This window comes from Nannobrachium achirus (assembly GCF_963921795.1).
Source record: "Nannobrachium achirus genome assembly, chromosome: 19".
NCBI lineage: Eukaryota > Metazoa > Chordata > Actinopteri > Myctophiformes > Myctophidae > Nannobrachium > Nannobrachium achirus.
Genome location: NC_137826.1, coordinates 42,899,002 through 42,915,772, shown reverse-complemented (window position 1 = coordinate 42,915,772; position 16,771 = coordinate 42,899,002). Strand labels below are relative to the sequence as shown.

Here is a 16,771-nt window from a genome sequence, read left to right as displayed (position 1 = left end):
AGTATGAAAAAGATAAAAAGAAAAAACAAGAACAGAGTACAGAGTACAGAGTACAGTAAGTACAGTAAGAGCAAGGTACAACAGGAAAGGGAACGAATAATATATATACATAAAGTGTCTTAAAGCACGACTATCAAAAAATAATACAGTGCCCAAATCAAAGTGACCATACAGTCAATGCTAGTTAGTGCAACAAGTATCTCTACATCATGTCAAACACAAGCAGAAATACTAAAAGAAAATTACTACCACAACCTAATAGTGCAGTGTCCAAAGGTCAGAGCGATAAAAACAACTAGCAAAAAAGAATAAAAATAAACAAGAAAAAATAAACAAGAAAGGGTGATGCGGCAAGACGCACAAAAAAACACCCTCCCTGGAAGGTCCTTAGAGGTCAAAGTCAGTGCAGATATAGTTCCAGTGAGGAAAAAAAGGCTACCGTCGTCCTACGTTAGGAAGGTAGTCCTTGTCAATCGACCGTTGTGTGTCTCGTTGTACAGCTTGAGAGAAAGCGGTACAAAAGACTTTCCTAGTCTCTCGCATCTCCGCCCTGGGTAGACAAAACGGTCATTTCCTCTCTTACTCCAGTAACTGAAGATCTCAAGATGGAGGGGGTGGGAGGAGTTGTTCAAGATGGAGTCCAACTTCCTAGCCGTTCGCACCTTGGCAACTTCCTCCACCCCCTGCAGAGAGGACCCAACAACAGAGCCCGCTTTCCTCACCAGTCTATTTAGGTTAAAGGTGTCGCCCGCTCTGTTGTTGCCACCCCAGCAGGTTATTCCAAAAAAGAGGACACTTGCCATGACAGACTGGTAGAACATCTGTAGCATCTTATTGCACACGCCAAACGATCTCAGTCTTCTCAGGAAGAACAACCTGCTTTTCCCCTTGCTGTGAATCGCCTCTGCGTTGTTCGACCAGTCCAGTGAACTGTTCAGGTGCACTCCTAGGAATTTGTAGTTGTCCACAAACTCCACCTCCTCTCCATTAATGGTGCTTGGCACCGGGGGGACTCTCTTGGAAGTGCGGAAGTCCACCACCATCTCCTTGGTCTTGCTCGCATTGAGCCTGAGGTGGTTGGCCTCACTCCACTGCACAAAGTCCTTAACCACACCATCGTGCTCAGCCGTGTTGTCACCCGAGATCTGGCTGACCACCACAGTGTCGTCTGAGAACTTCTGCAGGTGACAGGTCTTGGAGTTGAAGCGGAAGTCCGATGTATAGAGAGTGAACAGGAAAGGTGAGAGCACAGTGCCCTGGGGGGCACCCGTATTGCTCACCAGCACATCAGACCGACAACTCTGCAGCCTCACGTACTGTGGTCTGCCTGAAAGGTAGTCTGTGATCCATGCCACCAAGCCCTTGTCCACCCCCATCAGCGCAAGCTTCTCTGCCAGCAGAGGAGGTTGGATAGTGTTGAAAGCACTGGAGAAGTAAAAAAACATAATTCTGACCGTGCAGCCCAGATCTTCCAAGTGGGTGAATGCCTTGTGGAGCATGTAGGTGATGGCGTCGTCAACCCCAATGTCAGCCTGGTAGGCAAACTGAAGGGGGTCCAGGTGTTCACTGACCGCCGGTCTCAATTGGTTCAGTACCAGCCGTTCAAAGGCCTTCATGACTTGTGATGTCAGGGCAACTGGTCTGTAATCATTGAGGACCGAGGGACGGGTCTTCTTAGGCACCGGGACAATGCAGGAGGACTTCCAAAGTTGTGGTACCCTCCCCGTCCTCAGGGAGAGATTGAAGAGATACGTGAGGGGGACAGCGAGCTGCTCTGCAGCAACCTTAAGCACCTTAGGGTTGATGTTATCAGGTCCCGCAGCTTTCCTGGTGTTGATTTGTGCGAGTTGGCGCCTCACTTGCTTGGGAGGAGTCAAGTTTACTAGGCTAATGGAACCTATAAGGTGGATTCTGCTTTTCAAAGGGAATGGAGTGGTTTCTTGCCATTTGCGGGTTTCTGCAAATGGCAAATTCTGGAAAAGAGCAGTAAAGGCTGAAAACATGAAACAGCACATCTCTATATCTACCAGTCACAGGTTTACTTTGGACACAGCAGACATTCAATGTGTGTGAGAAGCTGTGTCCAAACTTTTACACACACACACACACACACACACACACGGGTCAGTGACGTGACGCCCCAAAAAATGTGTTTTTAAAAAAACTTTAAATTGCAGGCATAAAAGTTATTTACTTTTGTTCTACTCACTCTCAACCTTATGGAAATACATTTTGTTTTTAGATATTTTATTGGAATCAGACTTTATTCAGCAGTTTGTTGTACTTGTGCCTAAAATCGTCATATGGTGTGACATGAAAATAATTGTTCATAAAATGAAAATGGAGTACATCTTTCTTAAGTTACTCACTTTATCAAAGTCCTTTATCATAACTAACCAGTGATCCACTATAGTTTTTTGAAAATTAATTATATCTGTATATTTTTGAGCGGTGGTCACACCGTCTCCTTAGCGTGGCCGTGTGTGTATCCGTGTGTGTGTGTCTGTCTGTCTGTCTGTCTGTATGTAGCCTGAGGTGTATGTAGCCTGACCCTTCCTCTGTTTGACCAGAGAGGTGCTGTTGAGTCTAGCCTGCCCTGAGCATCAACTGCAATGCCAGTGGTGGCCTGAGTGAGCAAATATGTCTCTCTCTCTCTCTCTCTCTCTCTCTCTCTCTCTCTCTCTCTCTCTCTCTCTCTCTCTCTCTCTCTCTCTCTCTCTCTCTCTCTCTCTCTCTCTCTCTCTCTCTCTCACACACACACACACACACACACACACACACAAACCTGGGTGAAAACACACACACACACACACACACACGCACGCACGCACACACACACACACACACACACACACACACACACACACACACACACACACACACACACACACACACACACACACACACACACACACACACACACACACACACATGTTTTGTTTTGGAGAGAGGAGAAGAATGTGCGTGCGTGCGTACACACACACACACGCACACACGCACATGCACATGCACCACCGCTCACTTCAAACTTGGGTTTGATTTTTTTCATAATCGACACTCTGTGTGAGGCCCATGTTCATGATCTTACAACATATTTTAAATGTATTCTGTCAAAACTTTCTCTAAAATTACACAAATATTTGTGACTCTTCCTGATAATATTCTCTATGTAATCCATAAACATTTTTTTGGTTTAATCATTAATAAAGGTATGATTTTTCACTATTTGGAATGTCACACCAAATGATTTAGTGTCACACCGTATGATCATATCTTCATGTGTCAATGCAAACTGTGTTTTAACCTACCTATTAGTGAGTACTGAACTTTACTGATTGATTAAACAATTACCCAGGATAACATGGCCTTAATATTTCTGAACAGGATATTATTGTAGGGCTTTAACATGGGATAAGAAAGAATTGTAGTAGTAGATGGATGATGAGGATGTGCACAGGAATGCTACGCACACCTAAGTCTTCTGCCGGCCCACGGCAGAAGGATCCTAAAGAGACAATAAGGCGCATAGCCACACTTGGAGCCAAGGCAACATTTTATTAACACCAATTAGTGGAAACAGAACTCAGCATTCAGGTAAATTGCTTTTTTCCGAAGTCTCCTGAACTTGAACACAGCATTTTGTGTTGAACAAATGTAATTAGGAATCATGACATGACAACTCCGAAAATAGCTGATCTACAAGCTCTCGCAGCACAACGTGTTGAGAGCTTGTAGATCAGCTATTTTCGCTAGTTTTGTCTCGGGTCCTACCTTAACACTGTCCACTGTCCAGTCCAGTGAGTGAAAGTACAAAAGTATTAGATCAGATTAGATTATACATTTAGACTGTATTGTACATCAGCCAGTCGTATTTGGTGAGGGTAGCAAACCGGCTGCCTTGTTGCGGTTCTGCTATGCCACAGACAACCTCCTGCTCTTCGTAGAAAATGCAGTCTCGCCCCTTTGGCTCCTCTCTCCTTGCTGGGTCATTGTTTAGTTTCTCCCTGTACTTTCTCGTTCTCTCAGCACTTGTCATTTTCCAGCTGACAAAAGAAAATGGAATGTATAGTTTAAGACAAAGAGAAAATATTGTTTAGATTGAAACAATATGTTAAGGTTTCTGTGAAGGGGTTTCTGCTCTGTCTGATGAATTTGAAGTATCACTGAATGAAGCTAAATTACATTTTATGTAAAAATGTTTAAAACAAATGTTTAAATGTACAAAAGAAACATGGAACTTTGTTATTTATTGTTATATCTGTAGTTAAATACAGTATAAATCATATGGTGTGACAATCAAGTCATATGGCGTGACAAGCAGACATGTCACACCATTATGATTAAGTGTCACACCATATTACGTTTTCTGCATTTAGGTTTACCTTGAGGCTACTATGTACACATTAGCATGCTAACAGCATGCTAGCTATAACAAAGCAACCTAGATCTACATAGACCAAAACTTCAAATAACTTAAGCTTTTTTTAATGAAAAGGTGTCACACCAACAGACATCCAAAGTGGTGAGTTTGTCAAAGTTTCAACAAGATGGCATTTCATGAAAATGTTAAAATCATAACTCACCTCAGACACCTGTCTTGCAGTTGTGCTGGGAGTGCTGAATAGCCTTACAGAAGAAGGACCTCTCTAGCCAATAGGTGTCCAAATAATTGCCTGTTTAATTTGTCCAAACTAGTGTCACACCAAATGATTTTGGTTTGGGGGACAAAATGTTTTTGATCAGAAATGACTGAAAACATTATGCTTTGACTTTGAAAAGATATAGGCTCACAAATAGACATTTTTTTTAGCCTAAATTCATTTTCAAATGATTTTTAGCAATTCTTTTTCTTAGTTTTATTCAAGTTCCCACTTTGAGAAACAAGGTCAGGACAGTCACACCATATGAGTTTTGCCATGTTTGGTTGAAAATTCTGAAGAAATGAGGAATGAAATGTTTTAATCTTGAGTAAGTTCACATAAAGCTTAATGTCCTGCACAATATTCAGAAGGTTTTTGACAAATATATTTTTTATTTATACATGTTTGACACCGAGGACAGCGAAAACGTTACGTCACGTCACCCACCCCCACACACACACACACACACACACACACACACACACACACACACACACACACACACACACACACACACACACACACACACACACACACTTGGCTAGTATGTTATAGGCCAGACCGGCTGACCAATAGTGAGTGGGTAACTTCATAATGCATCATTTGCATGGCTACAATTGTCACATCTGTTGACAAAAGTCGACAGGTTCATGGTGCAGGTTCATAACTTTCCTAAAAACACATGTAGGTGTTTTAATCTTATCAGGGTCGATGGCTACACACAGCCTGGCTGCAGCTATACTGGGGCCTGCTTTCCGAAGAGAAATGTGAAAATGATTGAATTCCTCCAGTTGGACTGTGCATCAGAAGTAGACTGTGCTCTATGTTGTGCTCACTTGTTACAAGTGAAGTACAGAAGGCCGGTGGGTGAGCATCTGTCTTGCCTCCCACTCCATTCCCTCAGCCATTTACTGAATCGCCCTCCTTGCTGTGCTTTAGCTTCATCATTTATAATTCGTAGTACTATGGTGTCTATCTTGAAGAAAAAAAAAGAAAAAAAAAAAAGATTTAAGCTAACACGAGTGTCGTCACAAGTAGGCCTATTATTGAATCTGCTGAAATGATGTCTATAAGGTCACGGGGTTATAAACCATATATGATAGCAGGTATATGAGGGAGTCAATATGATAATATCGCCTAGGCCCTCTCTCTCTCTCTCTCTCTCTCTCTCTCTCTCTCTCTCTCTCTCTCTCCCTCTCTCTTGCTCTTCTCTGCTCGCCCGTTAGCCAAATAGAAATAGAATCCATCTCCTCTCCAGTGAATGGTAGCCTATCTATTTTTGATCCAGCAGTAACCTGTTCTAAATATACAAATGGTCTCTTTTTTGACAAAAAGGAATCCGGCAGGCACATCCCATGTATCTCCTATACCTTCATTGTTCAATACAACGTCCTCTCTTCATGTCGCTCTCCACTCTCTTAAAACAGTTTCGTTTTAGTTTTCTCTCTCTCTCTCTCTCTCTCTCTCTCTCTCTCTCTCTCTCACTCTCTCTCGTGCTCTCTCTCTCTCTCTCTCTCTCTCTCTCTCTCTTTTCTTTACTGAGTGATTCAGGCTGAGTCGGGCGCAACCGCACTAGAGAGCTGCTGGGGAAGTCAAGCCGTGCTGGACTGGCGCAATAGCCTGGCGCGCTTCACAACTACGTTACAACATTAAAAAAACAACCTTGCATTCACATGATGGACTATGTTGATTTTAAAAGTTGACCAGGGTTTTTTAGTTGTGGGCTGCTTGCGAGGCATGGCTTTCGTTTTCACCTGCTTATTCCTGTCCTGGTGAGTAGCCAAACTATTCTTTTTGTCCGACTTTTACGCACGCGGCAACTAAAGGCTGTTGTTGACGGACGCAACGTTAAGAAACATCGAAATGACAAGTTTTAACAGTTGAAGTGAGCATTACTGATATGAATGTGTATACTTTGATTGCAGTATGAGCAGCGTTTGGGGGAATCAGTCGCCTGATACTGAGAACGGCAGCAATATCTATTTGGACAACATAACGCGCATATTGGATAGATTATTGGATGGCTATGACAACAGGCTACGACCTGGATTTGGAGGTAAAAAAAGAAGAATCCGTCTTATGTTTTAACAAGTCGTTAACTTGAAATGCTTTAATAACTTTATTATTAATTATGCAATGAAGTCCTGTTCCCAAGTGCGCAAAGTTTTCACTCCGCATGGATATGTGTCTCTTTGTCTCGCAGGTGTCCCATCTTCATTGAGTGCTTTTGGTGAAACCGGTTACTTTATAGTACAGATTGTACTTCTTAAGCAATTTGGGGAAATTTAAGACCACATCATTTATATTTTACTTTAACAGTATGGCTACAGGGAGCGATGGTTTGGTCACTTCAGAATCGTGCTTCATGCTTATTTTTGTTCATTTTGATTTTCATATAACTTTAATGTAACATTGTTTTAGTTTTAATATCTTATTTTAATTTTTAATTCTTTTTTTCCCTTAAAAATATATTTAAAAAATGTTTATAATAATCTGTATCAACCTTATCATTTCTATAGGTCCAGTTACAGAGGTCAAAACTGACATCTTTGTCACCAGCTTTGGACCAGTTTCAGATGTTGAGATGGTATGTACCGTACAAAGCAACAGCTTAACTTTGCATATAGCGCTGGCGTATAATATTATGCACACGCTGCATGATATAATTCCCCCACTTGGTCTCAAGAGTGTTATTGCATGTTATTGTCAGTCTCTATGGGGCATAGGTCTGTGCAGCTGGACATGCACAGCTCTCCCTGTGCAATACCTCCAAGTTGCAGACCGCCCAGCTCTTCATTATTACAGCATTTGGGCTGGATGTCATTAGTGCAGCTTAGTATTTTAATCTGGTTGACAATCTCCCCCCATCCCAGAGAGAGAGAGAGAGAGAGAGAGAGAGAGAGAGAGAGAGAGAGAGAGAGAGAGAGAGAGAGAGAGAGAGAGAGATACATGGCTGATCTCTCTCTGTCCCCGGATAGGCTGAGCGCTTTATTTCCCTAACACACTATAATGATATATATTTTTTTTTCTACAGCACCTAAAGCCTGCTTGCCCTACACCATGTGATCTACTGGTGGGCAGCCCTATAGGCAGGCGTGCGTATATGGCTCTTCGATGCAGGCACTAAAGCCTTCCATTTGATCTAAAAGCATCAGGGATTGAATCACACCGCATACTTCCTCCTCGTGCTGGACTTGTTATGTGCACACAGCGTCGATTGAACTCCGAGAGGGTGTACAAATGGGCCTTGGTGGTGGGTCCATTAGGGTTACATTTGTAAACTCTGAGAGTGACAAATGGATACATCAACAGAGGGTTTTGCTTTCGAGCAGTATTCCTTGATTCCTGAGCGTAACCTTTCTTTTCCTTTTCTTTGTTCCCCTCTGATCAAGATATCAATCTTAACCTGAAAACATTAATGGGTGTGGATTGGTGTGAATATACTGTACTGTCAAATTCGATACATGTAATATACAAACATCACCCCCGGGTGACTCTGAAAAGATGACATCATGCAGGAATGCTATATATAGAATCAAGGAGCCAGTAGTAGTAGATATGACAATGCTGACAATCAATGCAATCTGATTAGAACCTAACTCTGGGTTTAAGACATGGTAAGTTTATAAGACCAGTAGACCAGTTAAAGTCTGAGGGTGAGTTGTTGCACTGATAATGTTAACACTATGAAACAGTATTTGTTGTAGTAGCAGCAGCAACAGTAGTGGTGGCTGTTGTAGTTGTAGTTGTACTTGTAGTAGTCATACAGAAGTACTAGTACTAGTTGTAGTTGTAGTATGAGTACAAAATCAGATATCAACACAACCAACAGATCACCCAGGCCATGTAGTTGAAATGAATCCACAGACCCATGCACTCCATCTGATATAGGTAAATGTAAGTTAAGTAACCTGTGACAGTGTAGACGTGCACCTTCACAGGTCTATTTTTACACATGGTTAAATTAACCCTCAGTATTTGCACTGCACCCACAGACTGGTGTCATCTGTCCCCTCTCTCTCTCTCTCTCTCCAGGAGTACACCATGGACGTGTTCTTCCGGCAGACGTGGATCGACGAGCGGCTGAAATTCGAGGGTCCCATTGAGATCCTGCGGCTCAACAACCTGATGGTCAGCAAGATCTGGACGCCGGACACCTTTTTCCGAAATGGCAAGAGGTCCATCTCGCACAACATGACCACCCCCAACAAGCTGTTCCGCATCATGCAGAACGGAACTATCCTCTACACCATGAGGTACAGTATAGCACTGGACCCTCCCCAAGCCAAGGACCAGAATAGAACACAGAAACCCGGGAAACAAATCAAACCCCATCGCAGCATCTGAGAATATACGGCAGGTTTTGAAATACCATGGGAGAGCCTTGTGCCAAAAGAAGTGAGATGGCCTCTGTTTGAAAGCAAAAAAATGGCAGCCTGTTCAGAGAAAACAATGAGAACAGGTGATTTAGAATAGATAAGGCTTTTTCTTTTTAAATCATGAGGTTTTCTAAAACATATTAAATGCTAACCATGGGTTCTATTAATATACTTCCTGGTGGTATGACAAGTAGCAAATTAAGCTCACAGCACTATTAGAATGCTGTGAGCTTGTACTGTAAATCTGCCTCTTTTTTGTTGCCTTTTTTACATTTTCGGATTTTTATTTTTAGAAATACATCGAAATCGCATGAAAAAGTGTGACTATAATGGCATTCCCAAAATAACAAAATAGCGATACTTTTTATGAATTGTGAACAATACAACTAACTGGCACACCTAAATCACATAGACCCATTATTATTATTATATTTTTTATCATACATCTTTTTATTGTTTTCCCTATTATATAAAAAACAATAACAACAACAACATAAAATAATCAGTCAACCCCCCTCCCAACCCACCCCTCCATCGTTCACATACAACTCACACATTTGATCCATAGAATTATCTATTCAGCAGGTTTTTCAGTTCAGATCCGTCCACAATGTCAGTGTTCCTTGTTGTGATTGATTAATCCTTGCAGAAGAAAATTATTATTATATATTTTTATTATTATTAATTTAGTTTATCCTGCTGACACATCCGTTGAAATGGTCTATGATTCTTTTCTTTGACGTTGATATTACAGCATGAGCACATGCATTGGACAATGCACCCTTTCATACTCTCTGTACATAGTACTGAACATGCTTTTCAGCAGGGTGGCACTGATACCCCAGGGGGGGTTCAGAGAATGTTGGGGCAGGCGTTAGAAGCAATATTTATGAAATGGGGGAACTGAGGTGCTCTTGGCGTCATTTCAGTTTATTATTATAATATTAGTATTATTAGTAGTAGTATTATTAGTATAATATTAGTGTTATTAGTATTATTTATTCATGTCATCGTATCAACATTAGACTTCCATTCATTATCTAAGAACTGCAGTCAAAGGAGGCGTATATTTTGTGAAGTCAATGGCTGTAGGTATTTAGCTGCAAGTCTATTGGTGTAATTATGGTAGATGTGTACCTGGGAGTCTGATTTGGGTGACCTTTTTCAGCCTTGATTAATTCCACACTACTTTTGACAGCTTGTCGACAAATGCTTTGGATTCTGGATACCCAATTGTTTGTGTACTTCTCACATTTTTACTTTGACTTAGCACATTTCGTCGCTGTCGGGTGGAAACCTCATTATGTCCAAAACCGTTTGTTTTGTATTTATCATTTTAACACATTCCCCGCCATTTAACAATACCTTCGTACTCTATGGTGCCACTGGTCTCCATAGACTTCCATGTAATTCATAGTGCACGGATCATGCACACCCATGCCTAGATAATGCACCACGTGTGTCCACATTGCTCACAGCTTTCAAACAAAAAAATCCGAATGGAAATCCGTTCAGGCATTCATGAGATACAAGCCATTATGTTTTCCTAAAATGTAAACAAAGATGGCTGCCATGTTTGATAGATGGGGTTGCTATGGGGGTTAAACATGCAATTTCGCGATTTCTATCATGCCTACTACATTTTTTGGGGTCCAAAACATTTTTTGAAAAAAATTTTTTATGGCGGAAATTCTCGGGACTATCGGGCCTGGCAGGGAAAGACATTAAAATAATCTCGGGACTATCGGGCCTGGCATGCAATGAGTTAAGAAATGATTTAAAATAGTGAAAATAGACGATCTACAAGCTATTTTCACTAGTTTCGTGCAACAATATGGTATGATGAAGCAGGGCTTATCTTTGTGAAAAAACATACACATTTGAAACTTTTTTGAAACAGTGACAGTGACGATTTGCTATAGCTAGCTAACTCACTGCCATACTGTAGACATTCGGCCTGACCTGAATATCAGCCAGAGAGCACCAGTTGATCAACGTATTTGAATGGAGTTCTGTGCAGATGAAAGCATGTCTGGGTTGGCTACTAGGCTTGAGGTGAATTTCCCAGAAGCTTTATTGTCTAACGCAGTAGTTCTCAACCTTTTCAGCGCGACCCCCAAATAATCATATTTTAACTGGGGGACCCCCCGCCCCCCACCCTGACTAATAAGTACAAAGAGTTGAGGCATTCATTTTGTATAACAAGGTTCTATTGTGAAAATAGCAGATCTACATGCTCACAATGCCTCGCGTTGCGAGGCGTTGTGAGCATGTAGATTGGCTATTTTCATATCGGCTATTTTCCTCTAATATTTGACAATTTGGCCAATGTTTCATTTGTCATTTTAGAGGTATTAAATAGTCCTTAAATTGTCACTTTAGAAATGTGCAGATACCCTCTATACATTTAAACTTTATGTTGGTTTGTTTACCGTTGAGAGAGAAAACAGTGTTGCACATTAAGCTAATCACCTGGGGACCCCCCAAAATAATTTGGGGACCCCCCCTGGGAGTCCCGACCCACAGGTTGAGAACCACTGGTCTAATGTAGGTACAGTAAGCTACCCAGATAGCAGAACATTACTGGACTGGAGCCAGGCCAGATGTATGCCATGATCCGGCCCACTGTCTTTTTTATGGGCCAAATCCGGTGTGGAGTCATATTACAGGTCAGGAGCAGTTTGAGGCCAGAGTTGGCCCAGGTTAGCATAAAACAAGTACAGTACATATCTGGCACAGATACAGAACCCAAATATTACAGTCAGAACAGTACTGGAGCTGGGCCAGATTTGTATAAAAGCCTCTTTCAGAAAAAATGTATATTCACTTCAAAATGTGCTAATAACGAGTGTCTGCCCATTTAGGCCTAACCTATAGTTATGCCCAAATCAGAAATTAGCCTACAAAAACAAATATGTTGATACATACTGTGCATGTACTGTAAGCCCCTCCCATACACTAAAATGTGTACCCGGCCTGAATGGGTCAACAGCAATAATTAAATTAAATTCTGTTGTCTCGGGAAAATGTAGTTCAGATGAACATTCTTCTCAAACACCACCACGAAGTTGTGTGATCAGCACTACAGCTCTTGTCCTGGCCTGTTGTTAGTTACGGTAGATGAATTATCATTCCTTATAATATCATGTTGACGGTACCATCAGCGTCTCATCATTCGGTAGGTTTCTGTCTTCCCGGCAAAAAAGGCATTATTGTTTCAGGCTAACATTATGGAAACCTTTTGGTTTGGTTTCTTATTCAGCAGCTGGGCCACATGCACCTTTCTATAGTTTTTTGACAAATGCAATGGATTCAGCATGTCTGTGTATGGTTAATGGTGCATTTATATAATGCCTTTATCCAAGGCTCTTTACAGAGATTGTGCATTACATTCACTCATACACCGATGGCAGAGGAGACCGTGCAAGGCACCAACTTGCTCACCAGGAGCAGTTAGGGGTTCAGACAGAGTCTTGCTCAATAACTCTTCGACACTAACTCTGGGGGAGCCCAGGATCGAACTTAGAACCCTTCGGGAACCCTCCGTGTTCTAATTGCGGTTTCTCTATCCCTGAGCCACTGCCACCCATGCATAAATAGCAAAACTGTATAATAACCTTGAGGGTGAAACATTTTTTAATTGTTAGTATTTGTGTTTAAAAGTACAACATTATGCATAATAATAATTATAATAAAGGCAAATGGATAATCACAAAAAGCCAAAGACTTGTTTCCATTATGGTACATTAACTATGGACCACAACCTCTTGATATGTTAAGAACATACACAGCCGGGTACCCTGAAAAGCAATCCTTTGTGGCTGGCCAGACATGGATTCACAAACCACAGCTCACTGGAGTGCAGTTTACAATGCTCTTCTGCATTTTATGCCGGAACCATTAATAAGAGAATGCTTCTTGTTTGGTAATAATGGTATACTGCTACTGGAAATGCTTTGCTTAATATTTCACATCAAACTATGAATTTGGCATTGCCTCATTCATACAGGTTTCCATTCGCTGTGAAAAATAGACCTCGTTTTGAGAATGAAATCTGTCGCTTTACCACATAATATTCCTGTTCAGCGTGGATGTAACTATGACACAAACAACATTTTAATTTAATGCAAATGATGCCCACTAGACTCTCTGCACTACTTTCAAAGGCGTGAGATTGTCATCAGATTGCTTTGCTGTTCACACAATATGTCACAATATTTTCTTCCGTATCGGTTATTGCTTTAATGCTTTCATGTTTGTTTTACTTGATGAGAGCAACTCACAGACAGACAGACAGACAGACAGACAGACAGACAGACAGTAACTGTGCATGAAGTACTAGTAAGACGCCTCAGGGCAACATGCCATTCTTGGCCATCTGACCAGTGATGTATATCGGAATAGTTACCCATGTATGGAGACCCCCTGGTACCCAGTACTCAGTTCTGGTCTTTTTTTCTCTCCTGCAGACTAACTATAAATGCAGAGTGTCCCATGCGACTGATGAACTTTCCCATGGATGGCCATGCCTGCCCGCTGAAGTTTGGGAGCTGTAAGTTATCTCTCATGTCATTTATATGCTTTATATCGAGCCCTGATGTTATATATATATATATATAGTATATACAGTAATAATGGAACTTCACTCTCAAGTTGTGCATTTCAGCGTTCCTCTGGCCTACTATCCTTTATAAAGATAGCCGAATTTGATTGGCTAAACGTGGGCAATCCATCATTTCATAGGAGCACATGTCACTTTTTTTCCCCTTATTTTTTTTTTTTTAAATATGGAACACATGTCTCTGCTCCTTCTACGCGTGGTGCTCATCATCCCGTGGCTGTCCTCTCTCTCCAGATGCTTATCCCATGAGTGAGATCGTGTACACGTGGAAGAAAGGCCCCCTGTCCTCGGTGGAGGTCCCCCGGGAGTCCTCCAGCCTGCTCCAGTACGACCTCATCGGTCAGACGGTGTCCAGTGAGAGGCTGAAATCCAACACAGGTGAGCGTGGATTTCTCTAAACCAGCGGTTCTCAAACTTTCAAATTTCAAGGTCTCCCCTTAACTCTATGTAGTGGAAGTATTCGCACATCCACTAGATTCAGGTGCAGGTGCGTAGGACTGTGAATACTGAAGAAATCATGAAAATATATTTCATGAACAAAAACTCCCGCACTCTGCTCTTGCTCAGCTGCTCCCCTTAACTCTGACATGGTACAAATGGAACCAAATGAACCAGTTAGGGTCTTAAAAGTCCTTCATTTGTCACTTTAGAAATGTGCAGATACCATGTATACACTTATCGGTATAGTGTATGTTGGTCTGTTTACTGTTGAGTGAGAAAACAATGTTAACGTTCTGGGGACCCCCCGAAATAATTTGGGGACCCCCTGGGAGTCCCGACCCACAGGTTGAGAACCACTGCTCTAAACCAGAGGTTCTCAATGTGGGGTCCGCTGGCTTGGTGGGATTCCAGGGGTTCCCCGGCTAAATGAGTTAAAGCTTTTTTTCTGTTTTGTATGTGTCTATGTCTAATAGACCTCCAGGTATTTTTGGTTTCTTCCTGAAAGCTGAAAGCTCGGTCAAAATACACCACTTTAGTGACACACTAAAATCATCCCCTCCACTTATTATCATACGACAACAGCTGTGGGCGTGGCTAACTTCAAGTAGTTGTTGCTGGTGGGTGTGGCCACATAAAACATAACTTTTTTGAAAAGGAATCTTGCTCCTAGTGTAATCATATACCTGATGATCATGTTTTAGGAAGGAACCCGTCTTTAAAATAGCATACAAATCTGATCTACAAGCATTGCATAGTGACACGTGAGCTTATGAATCTGCTATGCAGTCCCCATTTTTAAAAGATTTTAGAAAATACAGAGTCTAAACAGCTAGTGTGCTTCTGCTCAGGAATCAGTGAACACTGTCTCCTTATATAGGCTTAAATCACAACCATTCACTTATGTAATGCATGATTGGCTTCATGCATATGCATGTGGTATAGCCCGATTCTTTCAATTTCTTAACACGTTTGATGTGTACAATTGGATTTATGTAAGGTAAACCCTGCATGCATGAATATAATACAAGGTGTTGCTTTTCATTTTCCCAATGCCGTTTAATCCTATACTAAGCATTGTCGGCACTTGATGCCAGCATCTATATATATATATATATATATATATATATATATATAATAAAGGGCACAGCCTTCACACTGTACAAAATACTGCACAGTTCTTCAACATTTGATGAAGAGATGAAGAAGAATAAAGGATGCAACTGATTGTGACTGTATACATGCATAGATTTATGTTCAGGCATAGGCTATCGAACTCATTATATTCTGTATTTCTTAGAATAATATCACTCGGAATAATCTTTGGGCTCAACCTGAATATTTCCATGTGATCAGTCGTTGTTCCGATAAGCCTCACATTGTTTGATGTGATGATGCGTTTGACATGCCTGTATAGGCACGGCGGCATGCATCATTCACCTGACGCTGTGACAGCATTCTGACATGTAATCTACAAAGATCTTCATTCAAAACAAAGGGGGGCAAAAAACATTGATCGCATCAAAGCAAAAACTAGGCCTACTGAAACCATGCACATGCACACACGCTATATGATGTAACTGAGTCAGTGTGTGTGTGTGTGTGTGTGTGTGTGTGTGTGTGTGTGTGTGTGTGTGTGTGTGTGTGTGTGTGTGTGTGTGTGTGTGTGTGTGTGTGTGTCAACTGCTGTTTGTTTGATTTATCGGTGGGTGATATGAATAATATAGCATTGAGACGATGCAATGTCTCCACAATATGCCTTTTCAGAGATATTCTATTATACAGTATATTGTGATACAATGAGGGAGAGCCTTATTGAATTGTTAATACAGAGATTCATTGCCGAATTCATTTAAACCTGCATTTTGGTCTAAATCAGTAGTTCTCAAACTTTAAAATGTCAAGGTCTCCCCTTGTAAGGGTCAAATTGGACCTCCCAAAAGGAACTCAGAGTCCCTAGACCCCACTTTGAGGACCACTGGTCTAAATGCTCTGTTACTTCTTTTTCTTGTAGTTGTTGTTACCCTGTAGGTGGTTGTACTGTTAAGTAACTTGAAAAACAACCATAAAAAACCAACATGAAAAAGAATTGTGGAAAGATCGTGTATCGTGATACAGCTTGGAAGAATATGGTGATATTGTGTTTTTCCATATCGCCCACCCCTATTTCCTCTGTATCAGGTGAATATGTTATCATGACCGTACACTTCCACTTGCAACGGAAGATGGGCTTCTTCCTCATCCAGACCTACATCCCCTGCATCATGACCGTCATCCTGGCACAAGTCTCCTTCTGGATCAATAAGGAGTCCGTCCCGGCACGCACCGTGTTTGGTAGGCCCCACTTTAAACAATATACTGTTGTACAATATACTACCAGTAAGACGCCTAAGGGCGAAGGGCGTGGTCGCGCCATCTGTCTTGGCCATCTGTCTTGGCCATCTGTCTTAGTGTCTTGGTCATGAATCCCTTTTATACCCATACTGTATATGGAGATCCCTGCTCTGAGTATCTGACATCACAGAATCCCTTTTATGCCCATAAATGGAGATCCTGCTCTGAGTATCTGACATCACTGTGATGTCACCTGTTTTTATGCCCATATATGGAGATCCCTTCTCTGAGTATCTAACATCACTTTGATGTCACCTGTGATGTCACAGTGATGTGTCAGGGGAACCACAGTGTCAGGC

The 16,771-nt window shown here is 41.6% G+C and overlaps 1 protein-coding gene across 1 annotated transcript in view; it reads left to right on the top strand.

The window, feature by feature from the left end:
• Window positions 1-6,323: 6,323 nt before the first annotated feature.
• gabra6b (gamma-aminobutyric acid type A receptor subunit alpha6b) overlaps window positions 6,324-16,771 on the top strand; it is a gene marked incomplete at both ends in the record, with an annotated part of 28,796 nt that continues 18,348 nt past the window's right edge. The window contains 7 exons of the mRNA XM_080749477.1: window positions 6,324-6,412; window positions 6,566-6,696; window positions 7,160-7,227; window positions 8,676-8,896; window positions 13,489-13,571; window positions 13,875-14,018; window positions 16,260-16,412. Coding sequence (XP_080605603.1) covers window positions 6,324-6,412; window positions 6,566-6,696; window positions 7,160-7,227; window positions 8,676-8,896; window positions 13,489-13,571; window positions 13,875-14,018; window positions 16,260-16,412 — 889 coding nt within the window. The remainder of the gene's footprint in view (window positions 6,413-6,565; window positions 6,697-7,159; window positions 7,228-8,675; window positions 8,897-13,488; window positions 13,572-13,874; window positions 14,019-16,259; window positions 16,413-16,771) is intronic.